Below are 22,005 nucleotides of genomic sequence, written 5' to 3'. Positions count from 1 at the left end.
CAGTCCCAGTTCATGGGGCAGCAAGTCCCGGGTGGGATCCACCACACTACATGCCCAGAGAAGGTGGAGCAGATGCCAGCACCCCACATGCCCAGAGAACATGGAGCAGATAGCACCAGCCCACAAATCCCAGGCAGGGTCTTGGTGGTGCCTTCCCCCATCTCTGCTCCGCAGCCATCCCGGGAAGGCTGTCAGGATGGATCTGTCAGCATTTACATCTACCTGTCAAGTGCCTTCTCTATATTTCTACCTTAACGATCTGCTAAGAGCTCCTTGCTCCTCCTTCTCCCCCAGCCCAAAACCATCAGGCCTCAAGTTTTGGAGTGATTAAGTCATAAAAATCAGAAGGGGCTATGTGGTAACAGCCCCAGCCTGAGCCATAACGGCAGTGAAATCATCCCCCAAATATCCCAGCCCCATCCATTTCCAGTCCCACGTCCCACCTGAGCCACCAGCACGAAATAAAACACTGGTGGATGGTTTCCTGGTCCCAGCACGGCTGGATGAGGATGGGGGCAGGGAAAGGAGGTGATGTTAGAAATACAAAAGTTCTCTCAGTGCCCTGGAGGTGCAGGATGTGTTCTGGGTGGGCTGAGGGACTGTTGAGCTTCCACGGGCAGAGCCGGGACAGCTCATCCCGTGCCCAGATGGATTTTCTGCCCTGTGGTTTGCCTTAACTGTCCTCGAATTCAGCAAACCCAGAGTCAAAGCCCAGTGAGGCTGGGAGAAGGTAGGTTTAGCATCGAATGGAACAGGAGTCATTAATGGGCTGGTAAAAGCTCGGCAAGGAGCCAGCAGCCCTTCAAGCTCTGCTCTCCTGATGCAGCTGGACCAACCCTGGTGCACAATACCCACTTGGTGCTAGAGCAGTGGTGCAGCCCCCCCTGGTTTCAGCATAGAATCACAGAATCAGTTTGGTTGGGAAAGACCTTTAAGATCACTAAGTCTAACTCTAACTCCCACTCTGCCAAGCCTGGTGCTAAACCAGGGTGCTCAGCACTACATCCCTGTGGCTTTTAAACACCTCCAGGGATGGTGGCTCCACCAGCTCCCTGGGCAGCCTGTTCCAGTGGCTGAAAAGTGAGCTCCAAACTAAACCTGCCTTGTGCAACTTGGGGCTACTACCTCTCCTCCTATCTCTTGTTCCTCGGGAAAAGAGAGAGACTTGGCACCAACCTCCATTCAGGGAGCTGCAGAGAGCCAGGAGGTTTTCCCTCAGCTTCCTTTTCTCCAGGCTGCACACCCTCAGCTTCCTCAGCTGCTCCTCCCCAGCCCTGTTCTCTAGACCCTTCCCCAACTTCTTCGTCCTTCTCTGGACCTGCTCCAGCCCTTCAATGTCCCTTTTGGAGTTGTCCTTCTCTGGACCTGCTCCAGCCCCTCAGTGTCCTTCTTAGAGTGAGGGGCTCAAAATTTGAGTCCTGACTCCAAGTGTGGCCTCAGCAGTGCTGAGCAGAGGGCCACAATTCCTTCTCTGGTCCTGCTGGCCACATTAGTGCCAAGTATCCCTGGTGTCTTTATGGATGGGAGTCGCCATCCATCACCCTGTGGTTTGCAATCCGGAACCCACCCCAGCCCCACAGCAGCATCTTTGGCCACAAAGTGAACCAACTCTCCACTCCCTTTCCCCATTTCTACATCAAAATGCCATTCTCATCAGTTTTACAGCTTTGGGAAACCTCAACTCTGTGCCCAGCCATGCTCCCAGTGCCTGCAAACACCCCAAACTGGGCCACACTGGACCCGCGTTGCTCCAGAGGGAGGAAACGCTGCCAAAAAAAACCCCACCCCAAGCATTTGCAGCCATCCTCGGGGCTCAGAGGCAAGCTGGCACAGCCTGAGCCGTGGGGAAAGAAGGGAATTTCTGCTGGGGAAGAAAATGACTTCACTCTTCCTCCACGGTGGGACGCAGCACGGCGGGGGCAGCTGGGCGAGGGCCGGCGTGCGCCTCGCTGCTTTGAAGGGCAGGAAGTGATCCCATCCTCGCCTGGAAGGTACCTGGAAGCTGGGGGCTGGAAATGAAGTCAGGGTTTTCTTTTCTTCCCCCCAACAACCCCCCCCCCCCCCTCCCCTTCCTCATCTCCTTCCTCCCAGGCTGGAGCGGGATGAAGCTTATGGCCGGCTGCTTCCTTTCATAGTCATCATCAGCGGCAGAGGCACAGGATGCTTCTCATTTGGGGTGGTGTTTGTTTGCCGCGGCGTGGGGTTCTGGCACCCGCCCGGGCGCCTGCCAGCCCTCCCCTGTAGGTAGTGAGGTCATTTTTCCATGTATTCCTGCTTCCCCCCCCCCTCATACTGTATATGGAAAGACAATGAAGAGCCTTTGCTGGCGTTCCATGGGAACACGTCGCCAGCCAGCCCCCGGAGTGGTCCCGTTTATTAGCACACTTGGCCTTAAACAACAACAACAACCAACCTCCCTTCCCCCTCCTCCTCCTCCTCCTCCTCACCCCCTCACCTCCCCCCCCCCCCCAAAAAAAAAAAAAAAGACAAAAACACCCAAGAAAAAAAAAGAAATGAAGTGACTCAGGATTGAGTCCTGTTAACACTAATGTGAATTTAATTTAGGAGAAGCTCGAAAATTAATGTCATTTGTTAAATATCCATTTCCCCTAAAAAGGCAATTCTTTGCCAACAACAACAGCAACCACCAAAAAAGAGGCTTCTTCTATTCAAGCCTGGGTTGGGGTTGGTTGAGTTGATGTTGGGGTTTGGTTTTGATTTTGGGTTGGTTGGTTGTTTTTTTTTTCCCCTCAAATGGCCTTTTTTGGTGCTATCAGCCTGGTTTAAATCACCCAGCGCTCAAGGAACGGATGCCACCGGGGTTTTTTAGGCAGCAGATTGTCAGTTCTCCTTTGCAAATTGAAGGCAAGGCAAGGCTGTAAATCATCAAAGGGGTCATGGGATGAAGCTCTGGCAAAGAACGGTGATGGCTCGGCAAGGGCTCGCTGCTTACGGAGCTGGGAAAGGGGCTGGGAGGTGGAAGAGCTCCTGACTGTGGGCTCTGTGTGTATGTGTGTGTGTGTTTGGCTCCAAGGGCTAGAGTGAAGATGTTGGAGCTCTATTTTTTGGCAGGGAGGGGGTTTTATGAGAAAATGGGGGTGACCAGAGGTGGAAGAGCTCCTGCATATGAAGTGTGTGTGTGTTTGTCCATCTCCAAGGACTAGAATGAAGATGCTGGAGCTCTGTTTTTCAGCAGGGAGGGGGTTTCATGGGAAAATGGGGGTGACCAGAGGTGGAAGACCTCCTGCATATGAGAGGTGTGTGTGTTTGTCCATCTCCAAGGACTGGAGTGAAGATGCTGGAGCTCTATTTTCAGCAGGGAAGGGGTTTCATGGGAAAATGGGGGTGACCAGAGGTGGAAGAGCTCCTGGATATGAGTTGTGTGTGTGTGTTTGTCCAGGTCCAAGGACTAGAGTGAAGATGCTGGAGCTCTATTTTCAGCAGGGAGGGGGTTTCATGGGAAAATGGGGGTGACCAGAGGTGGAAGACCTCCTGAATATGAGGGGTGTGTGTGTTTGTCCAGCTCCAAGGACTAGAGTGAAGATGCTGGAGCTCTATTTTCAGCAGGGAAGGGGTTTCATGGGAAAATGGGGGTGAGCCATGGAGCCCACAGTGGCAAAGCACTGAAACCCGTTTTGGAGGAGGACGGCCATGGTGGTGTTGGGTTGATAATGGTTGGACTCCACGACCTCAAAAGGTCTTTTCCAATCCAAACAATTCTCTGCCTTATTAAATCTGACTCCACCAACAGCTGCTTCTCCTACAAAGGCCATCACAACACAGCCATGTGTAGACCACCAACCACCTCCTCATCCCAGCTACCGGAGCCTTCTCTTGATCCCATCCCTGACTGCAAAATCCTAGGGGCGGGCAGCAGGCTGGAAACGAATCCATTTGCCAGGTCCTCCAAACATGAATCAACAGCTTCAAAACAAAGAGAAAAAAGAAAAGAAACAACAAACACCCCCCCCCCAAAAAAAAAAAAACAACAAAACCAACAAAACCCAAACCAACAACCCCAAAATGAGCTAAATAGAAATCTGGAACTGGTTGGGGGCAACATGTATTGGCGGAAAAAATGTGTTCACACAACAAGCACACAGGATGGGAACAATTAGATGAAGATGTTTTAATCATTAACCAGTATAAAACAGTTTGCTCTCCATACAGTTCTAGACAATAAAAGTGTTTGCAGCCGTTACTTGCTTGTTTGGGGGGGGGAGGGAGGGAGTTTGGGTTTTGTGTCTTTCTTTTTTTGTTGTTGTTTCCTACAAAACAAAAATTCCACTCCAACGTTCCTCAGTATTTACGTTTTCCTTCCCTTCCTCACAAAATACATCCTCTTTTTTTTGCCCCTTTGCCCTCTTTTTCTCCCCTTCCTTTCCCCCCCCCTTATCCCTTCTTTTCCCCTCCTTGTTTCCCCCCTTTTTACCTCTTTTTCCCTCTTTTTAATCCTTCCACTGCTTTTCCCCCATTTTTCCCCCTTTCCCCCTTTTTCTTCCTTTTTTCCTCCCTTTTTCCCCCTTTTCCTCTTTTCTCCCTTTTCCCCTCTCTCTTCCCTCTTTTGTCCCCCTTTTCCCCTCTTTCCCCCCTTTTCCCTCTTTTGTCCCCCTTTTCCCCTCTTTTCTCCCCTTTCCCCCTTCCCCCCTTTTCTCCCCTTGTTTCCCCTTTTTTCCCCCTTTTTCCTCCTTGCTTCCCCTTTTCTCCCCCTTTTCCCCTTTTCCCCCCTTGTTTCCCCTCTTCCCCCCTTGTTTCCCCTTTTCCCCTTTGTTTCCCCCTTTTTTCCCCTTTCTCGTTTCTCCCTTCCCCCATTTTTATTCCTTCCCACCCTTTTTCTCCCTTATTTCCTCTTTTTTCCCCCTTTCCCCACCCTTTTTCCCTCTTGTTTCCCCCTTCCCCCTTTCTTTCTCATTTTTCCCCCTTCCTCCCCTTTTCCTCCCTTTTCCCCCCTTTCTTCCCCCTTTATCCCCTTTTTTCTCCTTTCCCCCCCTTTTCTCTCCTTTTATCCCCCTTTTCCCCCTTTCTTCCCCCTTTCCCCCCTTTTCTCTCCTTCCCCCCCCCTTTCCCCCTCTTTTTTCTCTCCTTTTTTTCTCCTTTTATTTTTCCCTTCCCCCTCACCTTTCCCCCTCCCTTCCCCACCCCTTTCCTCCTTTCCAACCCACCTTTGCTACATAAACGCTTTAGAGCTCATGAATATTCCTTTGGATGTTCTCTTATTAAAGTCTAACAAAACCAAAATCCCCCAACCCACCTCCTCCCTCCCCTCCCCCAAGACATTAAATACCATTTTAATATATATATATAATATATAAAAAATGCTTAGTAAAAATATAGTTTTTGGTTGCCCAATTAAAATATATTGCTGAGAATACAGTAAAAAAAAAACAAACAAACAACTGTCCTAAAAGCCCACCCCAGCAGGCACCAACTCTTCCATGGCCCTGGCAAAGGTTGGGTTGTTTCATTCCACTCCTCTCCCCATAAGTTCTCCTGCCCTTGGGTTTCAGATACTGAGGTGGGGAGGGGAGGAAGGGGCAGATTGGGGTTTGGTTCATCCTGAAGGTGATTGTTTAGAAAGAGAATCATAGAATCAGTCAGTCAGGGTTGGAAAGGGACCAAAAGGATCATCCAGTTCCAACCATGGGCAGGGTTTCAGGCTGAAATTAGCTTCAAAATGCCCCGTGGAGGTGGTTGGAGCTATGGGTAAGACCCTACCAAGGCTTGAGAGGGCAGGGAAGTGCTGGGGCAAGGCGACTATCATCTGTGTTCTATAGCTATATGGTATATCAGTGAGTTCAGCGTGGGGCTCCTCAAAGGCAACACCCCACCACCTCCCCCCCAAAAAAGAAACCAACCCCCCCCCCAAAAAAAAAAACCCTCAAAAGAAAACCAAAGAAACCAACCAAAAAACAAAACAAAAGAGAAAGAAAGCGATGCATTTAATGAGAGAGTCTAAATATCATGGAGCTTGTGGTTAAAGGAGGATGGCTGTTTGCTGGGGCAGGAGAGCTGAGGCTCTCCCAAGTGAGGGCACTGGGTGGGACCAACCTAACCAGTGATACAGGGGCTATAGTAAACAGCGCTGCTGGCATCGGACAAGGCTGATATCAAGCTGCTCTCCTCGCAGGAGATGCTCCTAGGAGTCACTTTGGACAAGGAGACATGATAAGGGAGTCCCGAGGCTTCGGGACGAGTCCTGCTCATGTTCAAATATTGGTCAAACTCGTTGCGGTCAACGTCTGTCCACAGCTCGCTTTGGTTCAAGTGATCCACGCTCTCCATGTGGTGGGCTTCAGGTGGGGGTGAGAGCTGGCCCAGGTGGGCAGAAAGCCCGTTCTGAGTTCCTGAGCACATCTGGTTGTAGTATATGCTGGAGGGGTGGGGAGTCCTCATGGCGTCGGCCAAGTGCGAGGGGGTCTGAGCGTAGGGCACGGCCACGTCCCGCCCCATGCACTTCTCCTGGGGAAACTCCATCTGGTGATGGTGGTGGTAGCCGCGAAAGGGCATCATGTTGCAGTCATCCTGCATGTGAGGAGGGAAAAAGGCCGGCTCGGTCTGTTCCAAGACATCCAAGGGAGACATCTCAGGAGTTGGCAAGCCATAGTTTTCAATATCCGACCCCATGGAGTGGAGTTCTCTGAAGTGGTTAAGTGGGGGAGGCTGGGGGTGGCCCGGCTGGCTGCCGCCGTGGTGACTCATGCTGAAGTTGTCACTGCAAGGCTGGGAAAGGTTATGCAGGAGGATATTGGGTTCCATCCTCTTGATTTTCTTGGCTTGCTTCTTTCTCCTTGGGCGGTACTTGTAGTTGGGGTGATCCTGGAGGTGTTGGATCCGCAGCCGCTCTGCCTCTTCCACGAAGGGACGCTTGTCGCTGGCGCTCAGCGCCTTCCACGACTGGCCTGCAAGGGGAAAGCGAAGCTCTGTGAGGCCAGCTCAGTCACCTGGAGGTGGCCAGGAAGCAGGGACACCCGGGGAGAGGGAGCCCACGGGGTGGGAAGAGCTCAGCAGCAGAGAGGTGTCCCAGTGTCGGGATGGCAAAGGGTTGGGGAATGGGAGACCAAGCAGGGCTGTCCCTGTGTCCCAGCAGCAGGCTCAGGCTGTGTCCAGTGCTTTGGCACAGCAGGACAATAGGGGCTCAAAGCCCAGTGGGGACTGAGAAGTCTCCTGCCAAGGCTGGGAATTCTGCTTCTCGCTGCCCCTTGGCACACCCTGCTGTGCTGCTTCTCTGCATCCTGCATCCACAACCCCAATTGTCCATCCCCAAACTCAGCATCCTGTCCTGAATCCCATGTCCCTTCATCTCTGTATTCTGAATTCCATGTTCCTGCACCCCTGTATTCTGAATCCCGTGTCCCTTGCACCGCTGTATCCTGAATCCCATGTCCCTTGCACCGCTGTATCCTGAATCCCATGTCCCTTGCACCGCTGTATCCTGAATCCCGTGTCCCTTCATCCCTGTATTCTGAATCCCATGTCCCTGCACCCCTGTATTCTGAATCCCATGTCCCTGCACCCCTGTATTCTGAATACCATGTCCCTGCAGCCCTGCATTCTGATTCCCATGTCCCTTCATCCCTGTATTCTGAATCCCACATCCCTTCATCCCTGTATTCTGAATCCCACATCCCTTCATCCCTGTATTCTGAATCCCATGTCCCTGCAGCCCTGCATTCTGAATCCCATGTCCCTTCATCCCTGCATTCTGAATCCCATGTCCCTGCAGCCCTGCATTCTGAATCCCATGTCTCTTCATCCCTGCATTCTGAATCCCATGTCCCTGCAGCCCTGCATTCTGAATCCCATGTCTCTTCATCCCTGCATTCTGAATCCCATGTCCCCACATCCCGCAGCCCTGTGTCTCCGCATCCTGCTGCCCTGTCCAGCCATATCCTGCTTCCCGTTGTCCCGCATCCTGCAACTTCTACCCATATCCTGCTTCCCGTGTTCCCACATCCCGCATCCTACAGTCGTGCATCCCGCATCCTGCAGCCCTCTGTTCCCATATCCTGCATCCCTGCAGCTGTGCACTCCACAGCCCTGTATCTCTGCATCCCGCAGCCCCCTTTCCTGGCATTTTGTGCACAAGCAGCTCTTTATCCTCACATCCCATAAGCCACAGCCCCATATTCCCACGTCCCACCATATCCCACAGCCCTGTAGCTTTGCACTCTGATCCCATAACCCCACGTCCTTAAAGCCCATGTCCCCACAGACCTGCAGCTGGAATCCCTTCATCCTATGTCCCTGCAGTTCACATCCCACAGCTCTCTGACTGCGACCCCCGCGCCATATCCTGCAGCATACTCCATGCATCCCACAGCACTCCATGCTTATATCCCAGCTCCCTCACCCTTGTATCCTTGCAGTCTGCATCCCATAGTCCTGTATTAACCTGGCCAGCACAGCCCCACATCCTTGCACGCCATGCCCCACTGACTCATATCCTTGCAGTTTGCATCCACAGCCCTGTACCCTTGCACCACACATCCCAATTCCCCATACTCTTTCATCCTGCACTCCCAGCCCTGTGTCCCAAAATCCCAACCACCTTTACCCCTGCAATCCACATCTCCAGCCCCCTATCCCTGTATCCCAACACCCTGTACTCCTGCAGCGTGGATACTCAGCACTGTAGCTCTGTATCCCATTGCCCCACATCCCTGCTGCCCGTATCTCCAGTCCTGCATCCCCGCATTCCCCTCGGCCCCCGCTGCCTGCATCTCCAGCCCCAGAGCCTCATGTTCCTACATTCCCAGCCCTCTATCCCTGCAGCCTTGTACTCTTGTAACCCACATCCCCAGCCCCATAACCACCTCTTCCTACACTCCTAGCCCCACATCCCTGCATCTCCAGCCCTGTACTTCCCACATCCCTGCTTCCTCAGCTCCATACTCCTGCACCCTGCAGACTTATACGCTTGCAACTCACATCCCCAGCCTCGTAACTACCTATCCCTGCATCTCCAGCCCCATATTCCCACATCCCCACATCCTCAGCTCCATAGCCCCGCATTCCAACTCTGCACCCCCACTTCTCTGTCTCCTCATCTCCATACCCTTGAATCCCACAGTCCTACACTCTTGCAGCCCATGCTCCCAGCTCTGTATCCTTGCATTCTGCAGCTCTGCACCCCTGCAGCCCACATCCCCAGCCCCACAGCCACCTATCCCCACTATCCTTATCTCCATCCCTGCCTTCCCAGTGCTGTACCCCCACGTTCTTTCTTCCTCAGCTCCATATTCCTGCTGCCTCCGACTCCAGCCCCATATGCCCTCATCCCTGCATCCCTAGTGCCCTAACCTCACATCTCCAGCCCTGTACCCCCACATATCTGCATCCCCAGCCCTGTAAGTCCACATCCCACAGCCCTGTACTCTTGCATCCTGCATCCCCAGCCCCGCAGTTCTGCACTCCACACATCCCCAGCCCCATACTCTCACATCCCCTCATCCCCAGCTCCATACCCCTGCATCCCAAGCCCCGTAGCCCCGCATCTCCCCACCGCTAGCTCCCTACCCGCCCCATCCCCATGCCCGCACTCCCCCAGCCCTCCTCCCTCGGCCCGTCCCGCTCACCCAGCATCTTGCTGAGCACGGCGTTGTGCAGGTCGGGGTTCTGCTGCGCCAGCCGCTTGCGCTCATCCTTCGCCCAGACCATGAAGGCGTTCATGGGCCGGCGGATGCGAGAGTCCTCGCCGGCCTTGCCCTCGGCCCGGCCCGCCGGAGGGCTGTATCCATAGCCCGGCTCGGGGCTGGGCGAGCGGCTGGGGGCCGCAGCGGGGGCCGCAGCGGGGGCCGCGCCGCCGGGAGCGGGGCCGAAGGCGAAGCCGGGCTCGGGGCTGGGCGTGCGGCTGGCTGGGGAGGCGGCTCCCGGGGGGCCAGGGAAGGCGAGCCCGGGCTCAGCGGCCGGCACGGCGGCGGTGACCCATGAACAGTCGCCCCGGGGTTGCGATATCTCCTCTCGGCAGTAGTTAGACTCAGATATATTCATTCCAGCTGGACAGCACTTTGTGTCCGACCCGACCGGGTTACCGGAGAAAGAAACCGGGTCCCGCCGCTTCCAAACCGGGGGGCGTCCAAGCAGGCACCGAGCAGCAGCCCCGCCGCTCGCCTCCGCTTCAGGGGGTTTGGGGTCGGCTTGGGTTGTTTTGCTTTCTTTTCTCTTCTTTTCTTGTCCGTTTTTTTTCCTCTTTTATTGTTGTTTTCTTTTCTTTTTTTTTTTTCCCCCTTTCCCCCCCAAAAAAAAAACTTTTGGGATGATGCTGGGTTGGAAGGGGCAAAATATAGCCGGGCTGGACCAATCAGCGAGGCGGAGGGGAGGAGGAGGAGGAGGAGGAGGGGAGGAGAGAAAGGAGGAGGAGATACGGAGAAGGAGGAACAACTGGGGCGTCCCCAGGCACCAGCAGGAAGAGCCACCCGGAGAGGGCCGGGCCGGGACCGGTGTGGACGCTGCTCCCCAGCTCCCCTTCTTCTAAGGAGAGTTTTCTTTCTTTCTTTCTTTCTTTCTTTCTTTCTTTCTTTCTTTCTTTCTTTCTTTCTTTCTTTCTTTCTTTCTTTCTTTCTTTCTTTCTTTCTTTCTTTCTTTCTTTCTTTCTTTCTTTCTTTCTTTCTTTCTTTCTTTCTTTCTTTCTTTCTTTCTTTCTTTCTTTCTTTCTTTCTTTCTTTCTTTCTTTCTTTCTTTCTTTCTTTCTTTCTTTCTTTCTTTCTTTCTTTCTTTCTTTCTTTCTTTCTCTCTTTCTCTCTCTCTCTTTCTTTCTTTCTTTCTTTCTTTCTTTCTTTCTTTCTTTCTTTCTTTCTTTCTTTCTTTCTTTCTTTCTTTCTTTCTTTCTTTCTTTCTTTCTTTCTTTCTTTCTTTCTTTCTTTCTTTCTTTCTTTCTTTCTTTCTTTCTTTCTTTCTTTCTTTCTTTCTTTCTTTCTTTCTTTCTTTCTTTCTTTCTTTCTTTCTCTCTCTCCTTCTCTCCTTCTCTCTCTCCTTCTCTCTTTCTCTCTCTCTTCCTCTCGTTCTTTTCTTCTCTTTTTTCCCTCTGCAAACCCCTTTTCTGGATGCTTGGGCTCAGCCCAAGCTGCACTTAGCTCTGCCTGCCAGGGTGCCGGTTCGCAGTGGCACAGGGATGCTCAGGGGACTTTGGGTTTATTTCCCTTCTGCCTTGCTCCGTGTGTGTGTTTTGGCCAGAATCCCCCACCCAGACTTGGAAGCAGCCCTGGGGTGATGCCAGGGTGGAGCTCTCTTCCCCCAGCAGATTTCTGGTGGGAATTTCAGTGCTGGGAGGAGAAACACCTCCATGCTTTTGAGCACATGAGAGGAAACATTTCCAGTCTGTCAGCTGGCAGAGGGTGGCTTCCCCAGTAGCTGGGTGATCGTGGCTCAGACCTGCCTCCTGAGCTGAGCTGCTGGGGCTGGCACGGCCATGGCATTGCCACACACACGGCGGGCACGGCAGCACACGGAGATGCAGTTCGTCCCCTGCCGCCAGGTCACTGCTCCACTCGCTTGGCTGCTGGCCAGCAGAGACTGGAGGTGCCAAGAGCCAGGCGAGGTGGTCTGAATGTCCTTCCTGCGCTCGGCACAGAGGAGTTACGAACTCTGCAGGACCTGTTTGCAAGCGAGATCTGCTCGAACATCATCCCCGCTCTCCGGCAGCCCCCAGGCTGCCACGGAAGATGCCCCGGCACTGGGTAGCATCACAGACTTGTTTTGATTGGAAAAGACCTTCAGGATCATCAAGTCCAACTTTCAGCCTGAGAAGGGATATCAGCCCCGGAGATCCCTCTGGCTGCCGACATGCCCAAGACTCCAACACAAAACGTAAACCACGGTGGCAGGATGAGTTGGGGCACCAGGTTGTGCAAGAGCCCAGCTCCCTCCAACCTCCTGGCAGCGGTGGGGTGTTGCATGCCGTGGTTTCTGTGTGTCTGGAAGTGATTTGTCAAAGCTGATCTGCTGTTAACCCCGGACAAAACAAAGCCCTTGAGAAAATGCATAAGAACCAAAAGAATAAAGTCCTGTCTCACTCACTAGCTAGGAGTGACAGAGGTCTGGGGACAGATTTCCTTCGTCATCCAGTAGTCTTTTGCCTCCTGCAAGAGCAAATCAGCACCAGCTCACAGGCGAGCCCGGATGGCTGCACCGAGCCTCCCCTCTGCTGCCCGAGCAGCGCCGCAGCAGGGGAGCGACCTTGTGCCATCTGCCAGAGCTGAGCCCAAGGCTGCTGGAGGCTTTGCTGGTTCTCCCTGCTTCAGGAGTAGTAAAGTGGGTGTTGGGAGGAGTTGGGGAGCCCCTGCAGCATATTGTGGGGTAAAATGAGCAGCCTTTGGGGCAGCTGGTCTGGGCAGCAGCTGGTGATGTCCCAGGAACATCCTACCATCCTGGGTTTTGGCTGAGCTCTCCCCAGCCACCCACAGCATCTCACATGGCCCCAGCAGCATCCATGGCCTCTGGGTGGGCTCAGAGATGTCCCAGAGCCATGAGTAGACCTAGTGGTACCAGCTGGTATTTGGGATGTGATGGGGATGAGCTGCAGCAGGGTGGGAATGGAGGCAGCTCAGGTTTTCCCTGCCATGGGAATGATTCTGAGAGCTAATCAAACCCTCCTGGGGAGAGGCAGAGCCTTGTGCCTGCCATGCTTGCTCTGTGCAGCCACTCCAAGCTGGGCCTCCTCTGCCCAGGGTGGAAATAGGCCTGTGGTGTGGGGCATTGAAGCAGTGCTGCTCTCCCCGTTGTACTGGGGACATCTGGGACACTTCAGCTGCTGCAAAACCCTGCCTTGCAGTGCACTTACTGCTGGTGTCAGTGTGGGGATGGGGAAAAAGAGCCAGGGAGGGTGGCAGAGGAGGAAAAAGAAGGGCATGGTTGTGGGAGGACGAGGGGTGAGAGCTGCAATGCAGGGGGAGAGGGCACAGAGAGCTGTGAGGGGGGATGGAGCAGGATGAAAAGCACCCAAAAGTGCCTGACAGACATAGAATCATAGAATCAACCAGACAAGACCTCCAAGCTCATCCAGCCCAACCTAACACCCAGCCCTAGCCAGTCAACCAGACCATGGCACTAAATGCCTCATCCAGGCTTTTCTTGAGCACTGCCTGCTTGAGGGAGCACTGCCACATTACTGCACTCCTCCTCCCCACAGCCTCCACCCTGGTGAGCAAGACCACCCTCACCCAGCTGCACTGTGGGGTGAAACGTCTGGGCTCTGTGCCCAGCTCAGTTTTCCTGGGGGGGGTGGATGGGCACATAAACCCCAGCAAGCAACACAACCTCTCCTTTTGCCCCAGTGCTCTGGGGGATCTGCAGGCAGGGCACAAGGCACTGGGGACCTCCCAGACCCAGTTCCTCGCTGGCTGCAGCAGGGAGGAAGCAGTAGAGATCCCTGGGCAGAGACACGATTGAGTGACCTCCCCCTGCGCCCTCCTCGTCGGACCTGGCGTCGGTCGAGCTGGCCCCCAGCCCAACACACAACCTCGGCACTTGTATAGGAGTCTTTTCTTTCTTTTTTCTCTTCTGTCCCCACCCTCCCTACCCCCCTCCAAGTTTTATTGGGCTGGCGACTCACCATCCCCCCAGCCTGGCCTCCAGTTTCCCTTCCTAGCATCCAGCTCAGCCCAGCACCACACCTAGCAGAGGAAGCGTGGGGGGTCCCTGCCACTAAAGCGTTTTCCATCCCTGCCCCCAATCCCTGCCTCTGCCTCCTGCTTATTCCTCCCAGACAGGTCCTACACCGAGATCTCACCCACCCCAAAAATAGATCTGGCACCATCTGGACCATCCCAAGGGGTCATGAGGATTTGGGGGCTTGAAGAGGGGTGGTGAGGATGGTAAGAAGGTAAAAGTTGAACACTGATGGCTGAGGCTGATGGTGATTTCTGCTGCTTGAGGCAGAAATATGGTGGGAGTGGGAACTCCTAGGTTGGGCTAGGGGCTGTGCAACCAAATCCCAAAGGATTTATGCCCAAAATTTGTGCCCAGGTTATAGAGGTGGCACCGTAGCCTTTTTTCCCCCCTCATTTTGCAGAGGGTGCCAGGCACAAGGGGAGCAGTGAGTGGGGCAGGAGCAGGATTTTTTTCCTGGATCTGGGTATGGGCATTGCACACTCCCATGGCAGCCAGCACCTTCTCCACCAGCTCACATGGAGCTCAGCCCCATTTCTAGCTGTATTCACACCACAAATGAATTCATCACCAGGGGGCTGTGGGTGTGGGACTGGTGCCATGGTGTGTCCGGTTGGATGGGAGAGGTATTTCACAGGAAGAGATTTGCTATTAATTACAGGCAATAATTGTCTTTAGGCCACAGGGCACAAGTCCTTGGAGTGATGTGGCCAGGCAGGATGGACATGCTTTACACCAGGACACACTTCTTTATCCCAGGGAGATGCCCTTGCCCAGGGTGGTGGAGAGGAGCAGGGATATTCCTCATGCAGCTTAGGGGGAGCCTGTGCAGGGCTGCCCAGGCTGGTGGCATCCTTGGCACTCTGAGAAATGTCCCCACCCTGGCAGGTCCTCTGGGCTCCCCCGTGGCTGGGATCTTGCTGGAACAAAGGCTTCCCAAAGAAAGGAGCTTCCTGGAGAGCAAAGGACTTGGGGTTGGGCTGTGTGTGAGTCCTGCCGGCAGGGAGGCTGAAGTCATCTGCTAGGAAATGCTCCAGGTTTGGCTGGTGCCTCCCTTTATCCAGGGTCCAGCTCAGCACCCAGTTTCCTCGTGGACAAATAGTTCAGTGGGTCAGGCAGAGCAGGATGGCAGGAGCTGGCATGCACATCAGGAGCATGCCAGTAGCAATCATGTGCCCATGCAAGGGGCGACACAGCTGCTGTGTCTCCAGCCAGGGACCAGGCTGTTTCCCACTGACGCTGGGGTGGTCATGGCCAGTCCCAGCCATGGGAGCAACTGGCTCAGCTGTTTGCTGCTCATTTTCTCTTTCAGAAGACCATAGAAGGGGTTGGGTTGGAAGGAACCTTCAAGATCAGTCAGCTCCAACCCCCTGCCATGGGCAGGGACACTCCCCACCAGCCAAGGTTGCTCAAGGCCTCATCCAGCCTGGCCTTGGACACCTCCAGAGAGGGGGCATCCACAATCACCCTTGGCAACGTGCTCTAGTATCTCCTCACCCTCACTGGAAAGGGTTTCTTCACTTCCAGCTCCATCTGACAAATGGAAGGGCACTGAGGACAGTGGAAAGGTGCCCTGGGTCATAGTGGCTCTGCTCTAGGAGTGTGCCAGGCTGGGAACTCACAGCCACCCTTCCCTGCTGCCACCCACGTCAGCAGGTCACTGACGGCTGTGAGGCTGAGCTGGGAGCATGGTGTGGACCACGTTGGGTGATCCTGGCAATCAGGCCCCACATCTAAGGAGGCAGAGAAAGTTTTCTTTCTTGTTCAGCTCTTTTCAATAAGCAGAGGTCAGCCTTGTTTACACAGGACCATAACTGGAACAACAACAGCAACACCCCTTCTGCAAGCAGCAAACCCACAGCTAACCCAAAAAAGCTGTTTGCTTCTTGCAGCTGACGCTGTCACTGCCTCCTGGGCTGGTGGCTGTAGCCCTTGGTCCTCACCAGGGCTCTCCTGCCTCCTCTTCCCCTGCCTTTGTGCTGTCATGGTTCCTTCTTGCACAGCCCTGGCTCTCTGGCCATGGTCCCACTGGCTAAGGGTGCTGCACTTCCAGCCACATCATCCTGGGTTTGCTCCCCAACCTGATCCCTGTGGAACTCAGAGCAAAGAGCTGTGTCCCAGGTATAAGGCAATGTGTGCCTGGGTGGTCAGGAAGGCTAACAGCATCCTGGCTTGGATCAGGAATAGTGTGGCCAGCAGGAGCAAGGCAAGGATTTGTCCACACATACTCAACACGGTGAGGCTACATCTTGAGCACTGAGTTCAGTTTTGAGTCACTCACCCTCAGAAGGAAATTGAGGAGTTGGAGCAGGTCCAGAGAGGGGCAAGGAAGCTGGTGAAGGGTCTGGAGAACAGGGCTGGAGAGGAGTAGCTGAGGGAGCTGGGGGTGTTCAGCCTGGAGAAAAGGAGGCTGAGGGGAGACCTTCTGGCTCTCTGCGAGGCCCTGAAAGGAGGTTAGGGCCAGGTGGGGGTTGGGCTCTTCTCCCAAGTAACAAGTAACAAGTGACAAGACAAGAGGAAATGGCCTAAGTTGCCCCAGGGGAGGTTTAGATTGGGCATGAGGAACAATTTCTCCCCCAAAAGAGTTTTCGAGATCCAGTCCAGGCTGCTCGAGGCAGCGGTGGAGTCCCCATCCCCGGAGGGGCTTCAAAACCGCAGGGATGCGGTGCTGAGGGGGACCTGATTCAGCACCAGCCTCGATAGAGTTCGAGAGTGGTTGGACTCAAGGCTCTTCAAGCCAAAACGATTGTGTGATTCTACGACTCTCTGTGCGGAGCTGCTGCAAATCCCACCCACGGTGCTGAGGGCCAGGCTGACGCCGCGGGAAGGCTCCGGCAGGGTGCTGGAGGGACCGCGCAGCGCTCCGCAGCTCGCCGGGCACGCAGGGCTGCCTGCAGGCGCATCCCCGGCAGCTGACTGAGGCGCTCCGCTGCTTTTAAAGCTCCGTTCCCACCACAGACAGAGCCCAGGCTTTTAGGAAGGAAAGTCTTACACTTCTACCAACTATTTCAAGACTCCCATAAACACATTTTTGGTCGGGCGTTAATGAATTACCTCAATGCAGAGCTGCTGGTGCCAAAGACATGAACCCAGAGCGCAGCAAAGCTGCCGAGAAGCAGATTTGGCTGGGGTTCAGCTGCTCTCATCAGCAGAGTTTCTTGTCTCCAAGCCTCTCGTCTGCCTGTGGCACCGTGTCCTCCCAGGAAGAGGCAGCCAGGCTGCGCAGAGCCTGGGCACGCCGGGGTTAGGAGCTGCTTCCATCACTCCAGCTGGCACAAAACGCTGCTTGCACAGGAGGTGCGGCCAAGAACTGGGATCTCGCTCTTTCTGCGTGCCCAGGCTCCCTGCTCCAAAGCTGCCCGACCTCCCGGTGTGTGCTAGGGAAAGGCAGAGGGTGGTTAGGAGGGGTTCTGAGCCTGGCTGTTTCGGGGAGGTGGATCGAGGCTCTTTGTCTGTGCCTCTCCGTAGCCATGTGTGCTTTTGCAGCTCCACTATGGGCCCTCTCCCTGGAGCAGCAAAGCCTCCCCCGTGGCCTCAGGGACCACGTTTCCCACTTTCCTTTGACAGCAACAGCCTTGCCATGCCAGGGACTGCCAGGAGATGATCTGACCCCAGGAAAAGTGCAGATCTCCTTTGCAGGAACTCTTTTCTTTGCTGGGGCTCTGCTCTGCAAGATGCCACTGCTGGGTGCAAGTTGGTTCCCAACTCTCATGTCTTGCTGGGTGCTTGCTCATCCCTTGCTCTTCAACCATCATCTGACTGAAAGCACCATGGACAAAGAGGCTGATGTCACATCATGGATGAGGATGCTCAAGGAGGGGGAGGACACTTTGTGTCTTGGTCCCCAGGAGCCCCTCAGCAGGGGCTGAGCTGCTTATTGCCCCTCTGCTCCCTGAAATGAAACCCCAGCAGCAGGCAAACAAAGCTGCTGTACCCACTGAGCCCCACAGCTGACAGCAGGAAGGTTGCCCATCCTCTCCCTCGCTGGGGGGGCTGATGCAGCAAGGCAGAATATCTCCATCTGGGAAAGGTTTGCTGTTCTCAAGAGCTGCTGTGGCTCCTGACATGTTTTAGCTTAGTGTGAGGCATTACCTCACCGGCCTGCCACAGATGGCTGCTGGCTGCACTCCTCTCCTCTCCTCTCCTCTCCTCTCCTCTCCTCTCCTCTCCTCTCCTCTCCTCTCCTCTCCTCTCCTCTCCTCTCCTCTCCTCTCCTCTCCTCTCCTCTCCTCTCCTCTCCTCTCCTCTCCTCTCCTCTCCTCTCCTCTCCTCTCCTCTCCTCTCCTCTCCTCTCCTCTCCTCTCCTCTCCTCTCCGGGAGCTCCCTAAAACCATCACTTTCTGCTCAGGTTTCCCAAGCTGATTTGCTCACAGAGTCCTGGTGACACAGTTGCCTGTTTCTGAGCATCATCCCTGCCAGGCCTAGAGGAATGAGAGCCCTTGGCAGCATCTCTGGAAGCAACAACCTTCACCAAAGCTCACAGTCCACCTCCTTGCACAGGGATTTTGTGGCCATCTCTGGTTCTGGAAGGCTTTCATCATGCCTGAGGATGTTGCCAAGAGCAACCTCTCCTTCACATGGACTGGGAAGCCCTCAGTGCCAAACCCAAGTGGAAGAGAGGAATTTGGGCCTCAGAGTGGGGGTAGATGCTGCCATGGTTCTGTGTCTCAGTTCTTGATGGGCTGTGTGCAGGGCATGGGACAACCCAGCCTCTCCTTGGGCACTTCAGAGATCATGATGTCCCCAGCCAGGGGCAGGATGCAGCAGGGTGATTTTGACAGAGTCCTTTCCTGAGAGGCAACAAGAAAAATAATTACAACAATAATACCCCCAAAAATAAAGAAAAGGACCTGAGAGTTTTATTTCCCTGCTAGCAGAGGAACAATTTGCTCTGGGGACATTAAGAGGATGAAAATGAGCAGCATGAATGTGCTGCATGTGCAGCTCACAGTCCCCTGCTCTAGAACTGTGACATCCCCACTCATGAGCTTGAGGAGGGCAGATTTAGACTGCAGATTAGGAAGAAATTCTTCCCAGTGAGGGTGGGGAGACACTGGCACAGGTTGCCCAGGAAGGCTGTGGATGTCCTCTCCCTGGAAGCGTTCAAGGCCAGGCTGGATGGAGCCTTGAGCAACCTGGGGCTAGTGGGAGGTGTCCCTGCTCAAGGCAGGGAGGTTGGAACTGGATGAACTATAAATTGGCCTCAAAATGAGATTTAGGAGCTTGCCACAGCATCTTCTTCTTCACGTTCTGTTTGCAGAGCATCCTTTGTGCTGCAGCTCAGGGGAAATGGCAGTGAAATCACCTAAGAATGGGGATGCTGAGATCAGCTGCGGGGTGGTTTGGTGAAGGGATGGGGCAGTGGGAAGAGGAGGATAGTGTGGACCCCCTGGGATGGAGGCTGTGGTGGGGTGCAGAGAGCTGGGGGCAAGAGGGGGCTGCTGGGGAATGGCTCCAAGGGAAGGGCTTTGTTCATGGGCCAGCCGGGAGCGTGCGAGGGCCTCCGGGTTCCAGCTTTTCTCCTCCACTTTGCTCCTGCTGTGTGCGGGAGCTGGGCCAAGGTGGAGTGCAGCAGGGTGGAGCAGGTCCCTGAGGAGGGCAGGGGACAGCAGTGTCTGGAGCCCTTAAGCTGCCTGGGAAAACTGCTCTCTCTATGTCCTTCCAGGGCTCTTCTCTCAGCCCAACCAAGGTCCTTTCCCAGCCTGCTCACCCTGAACACCTCCACTTTCGCTCCTAACCAACCCTTTTGCTTGGCCCAGGTCTGGAAGCTCTCGGGAAGGATAAGGAAAGGCTCCCGCTGGGAGCAGCCCTTCGTGGTGAGCTGGAGCTGGAGAAAAAAGGTTAAAGGCTCTTATCTGATGGAGCTGCAGCCTTGCCAAAGCCTGTTGCTATCAGCTCGGGCCACATGTGCTATTGGCAGAGCTTCGGGGACACAAGAATACAAACAGTTTGCATTGTGGAGTCAACAATGCTGGGAGAAGGAGCCCTGCGCTATTACCGGTATAAAAGGAGCGCCGTAGGAAAGCCCAGGACAGGAGGATGCAGTTGCTGGGCTCAGCAGCAGGGCTGAGCAGATTACAGCTTTATTTGTGTTCGGGAAGGAGAAACCTGCCATCCCCAGCGGGCTGGAGCCAGAAGGATGGAGCCGGCTGGGAGGAGGGGAAGGGTTTAAGCTGCAAGGAAAAACCCTTGGAGCACTGCTGGAAGCAGCTGCAGCAAAGTGCTGATGGCAGCGGCTTTGGGCAAGGGCAGGAGGCAGGTTTGGAGAGCTTCAGCTCAAGGTTGGGCTCTGCCAGCTTGTGAGGAGTCACTCAGGGGAAAAAAAGTGGTGGCTGTACATGACCAAGCTGAGGGAGGCTGCTGTGGGGGGGCAACCTGGGGCTTAGGGAACCCCTCTGCTCCCTCTCATTGATAAAACCCCCCTGGAGGTGCATGTGTTGGGGGTGATTGGGCCATGCTGCACCCAGTCCCTGCTGGCATTTGGGCAGACACCAGATCTAGGGGCAGAAGGTTGGTGTCTGCAGAGGGGCTGGTGCATGGAGGCTGTGTGGTGCTTGTGCATTTCACAGGGGGAAGCATCCTTCCCACAGCCAGGTCGAATCCCCACCCCAGTCTTCCTCTTCAGTCTTCTTGGGCTCCTGTCAGCCCAAACTGGGGAGTTTTGGAGAACACACACACCTGGGCTGGGTGACTGGGATGGGAGGATGAGTGGGATGAAAGGATGTGTGAGGTGGGAGGATGAGTGGAATGAGGCTGCTGTCCTGCTCAGGATAGCAGCCTCTCCAAAGTGGTGCCCACAAGGTTGCCACATGACTGTGGCTCTGCCTGCCCCAGCCCCAGTGCTGTGCAGTGCCTCTGTCACCCAGGAAAGGCTCCAGACACCATGCACTGGTGAGGGCACAGAGAGGGTGACAAAGGGATGCAAGACACAAAGTGAAGGGTCTCCAGCCCCTCAGATTGCAGAGGGTAGGGGAGAGCTGGGCTGCAGGTGGGGTACCAGGATGGGGGCACAGTGCCATCCTGCACCCTTGGAGGTGGCTGCTGGGGAGACGGAGAGCATCACCTTGGCTGTGCCCATGGTGGTGAGGAAGAGGATGCAGGTTTGTGGTGGCAGGGGGAGGGCAGGCACAAAACGCCCCCGCACGGTGGAGGGCTGAGGGAGGCTGGAAAGCAGGGCAGGAGGTCAGGAACTTGTCGGCTGCTGTCAGGAGCTGAGCGGGGCCGGGCCGGGCCGGCCATTCCCGCTGGGAGAAATGATGTCAGGCGGCAGCCGTGGCCAGCAGGCAGGAAGCCCAAGGCAGCCAGCGAGTCTGTCCTCCTCCTCCTCCTCCTCCTCGGCCTTCCCCGAGTGCTTCTGTGAACAATGCATGCCGCGCTGGGGACGCTGTGAGGCTGGTCCTCCTGCAGCCACCACCACCCCTGCACGGCCACCTTGCACCCACTCTGGCACCCACGGCCACTGGGTGCTGCTCTCTGCCCGTCTCAGTTGTGAGGTGGTGCCAGCGCTGCACCTTTGGCAGGGGGATTTGGGGTGTCTGCTGCATCGCTGCCAGGCCTGGAGGGAAGAGAATGTGCTTGGGCTGCTGCTGTGCTCTAAATGTCACATCTGGCCTCAGCAAAAGACGGGTGTGGGGCAGACAGGCTGGTGAGTTCCAAAAGGAGCTCTCAGAGAAAGGATGGCTGTGCCAGCTGCTGGCCTGGCTCTGTCCCACTGCCAGCTCAGCTGGCGCAGGGTAAACACCTGCCTCAAGCAGCCAGCTGTGCCTGCCCAGGTACCCCTTTCTGGGGTACCACTCAAATGTTCTGAGAGAAAGCTCTGGCAGCCTGAGGTGCTCAGTGGTGCTGTGAGATCCAGAAGAACCTCTGCTGGGGTGAAGGGAGCCATGAGTGCCATCTCTGCTTTCCAACCTGGGCAGGTAGGGCTTGGTTTTGCCTCCCAGCCTCATGAGCAGCCCCAAAGCACCCAGGAGATTCATAGATTCATAGAATAGTTTGCACTGGAAGGGACCTTCAAGATCATCCAGTTCCAACCCCTCTGCCAAGGGCAGGAACATCTCCCACCAGCCCAGGTTGCTCAAGGCCTCATGCAGCCTGGCCATGGAGGCATCATCCACAACCTCCCTGGGCAGCCTGCGCCAGTGCCTCCCCACCCTCACCAAAAAGGATTTCTTCCTAATCTTCAGCCTGAATCTGCCTTCTTCAAGCTTCAACCCATTCCCTCTCACCCAATCACCACAATCCCTTGGAAAGAAGCTAGGAGCAGAGAGGGTGAGGGCAGCTGAGCGAGAAGCTGCCAACATGAGCTCCTCAGCGGGGTGGCTGCGACAGGGCAAGGCGCCCGGACGTGAAAGCCCAGAGGGAGAGGGACTTCCTGAGCACATCCAGCTGAAGGATGGCCCC

General features: G+C 55.1%; 1 protein-coding gene across 1 annotated transcript; it reads right to left on the bottom strand.

Moving 5' to 3' along the window:
• Positions 1-5,917: 5,917 nt before the first annotated feature.
• Positions 5,918-10,230, bottom strand: SOX18 (SRY-box transcription factor 18). Its single transcript, XM_064167438.1, has 2 exons — positions 9,576-10,230; positions 5,918-6,899 (listed from the first exon to the last, which is right to left on the bottom strand). Exons 1-2 carry the CDS (start codon positions 9,988-9,990, stop codon positions 6,049-6,051), a joined length of 1,266 nt encoding a protein of 421 aa, XP_064023508.1. The 5' UTR covers positions 9,991-10,230; the 3' UTR covers positions 5,918-6,048.
• Positions 10,231-22,005: the final 11,775 nt, after the last annotated feature.

Source organism: Pogoniulus pusillus, chromosome 29 (assembly GCF_015220805.1).
Source record: "Pogoniulus pusillus isolate bPogPus1 chromosome 29, bPogPus1.pri, whole genome shotgun sequence".
Taxonomy (NCBI): Eukaryota; Metazoa; Chordata; class Aves; order Piciformes; family Lybiidae; genus Pogoniulus; species Pogoniulus pusillus.
The sequence above is the reverse complement of the archived record's forward strand: the minus strand, read 5'-3'. Positions and strand labels throughout refer to the sequence as shown.

Bases quoted from the DNA above. Each gene is read 5' to 3' on its own strand.
- SOX18 (XM_064167438.1), bottom strand. From the start codon at position 9,990: ATGAATATATCTGAGTCTAACTACTGCCGAGAGGAGATATCGCAACCC. The intron at 6,900-9,575 runs GTGAGCGGGACG...TTCCCCTTGCAG, and splicing joins CGTGCTCAGCAAGATGCTGG to GCCAGTCGTGGAAGGCGCTG.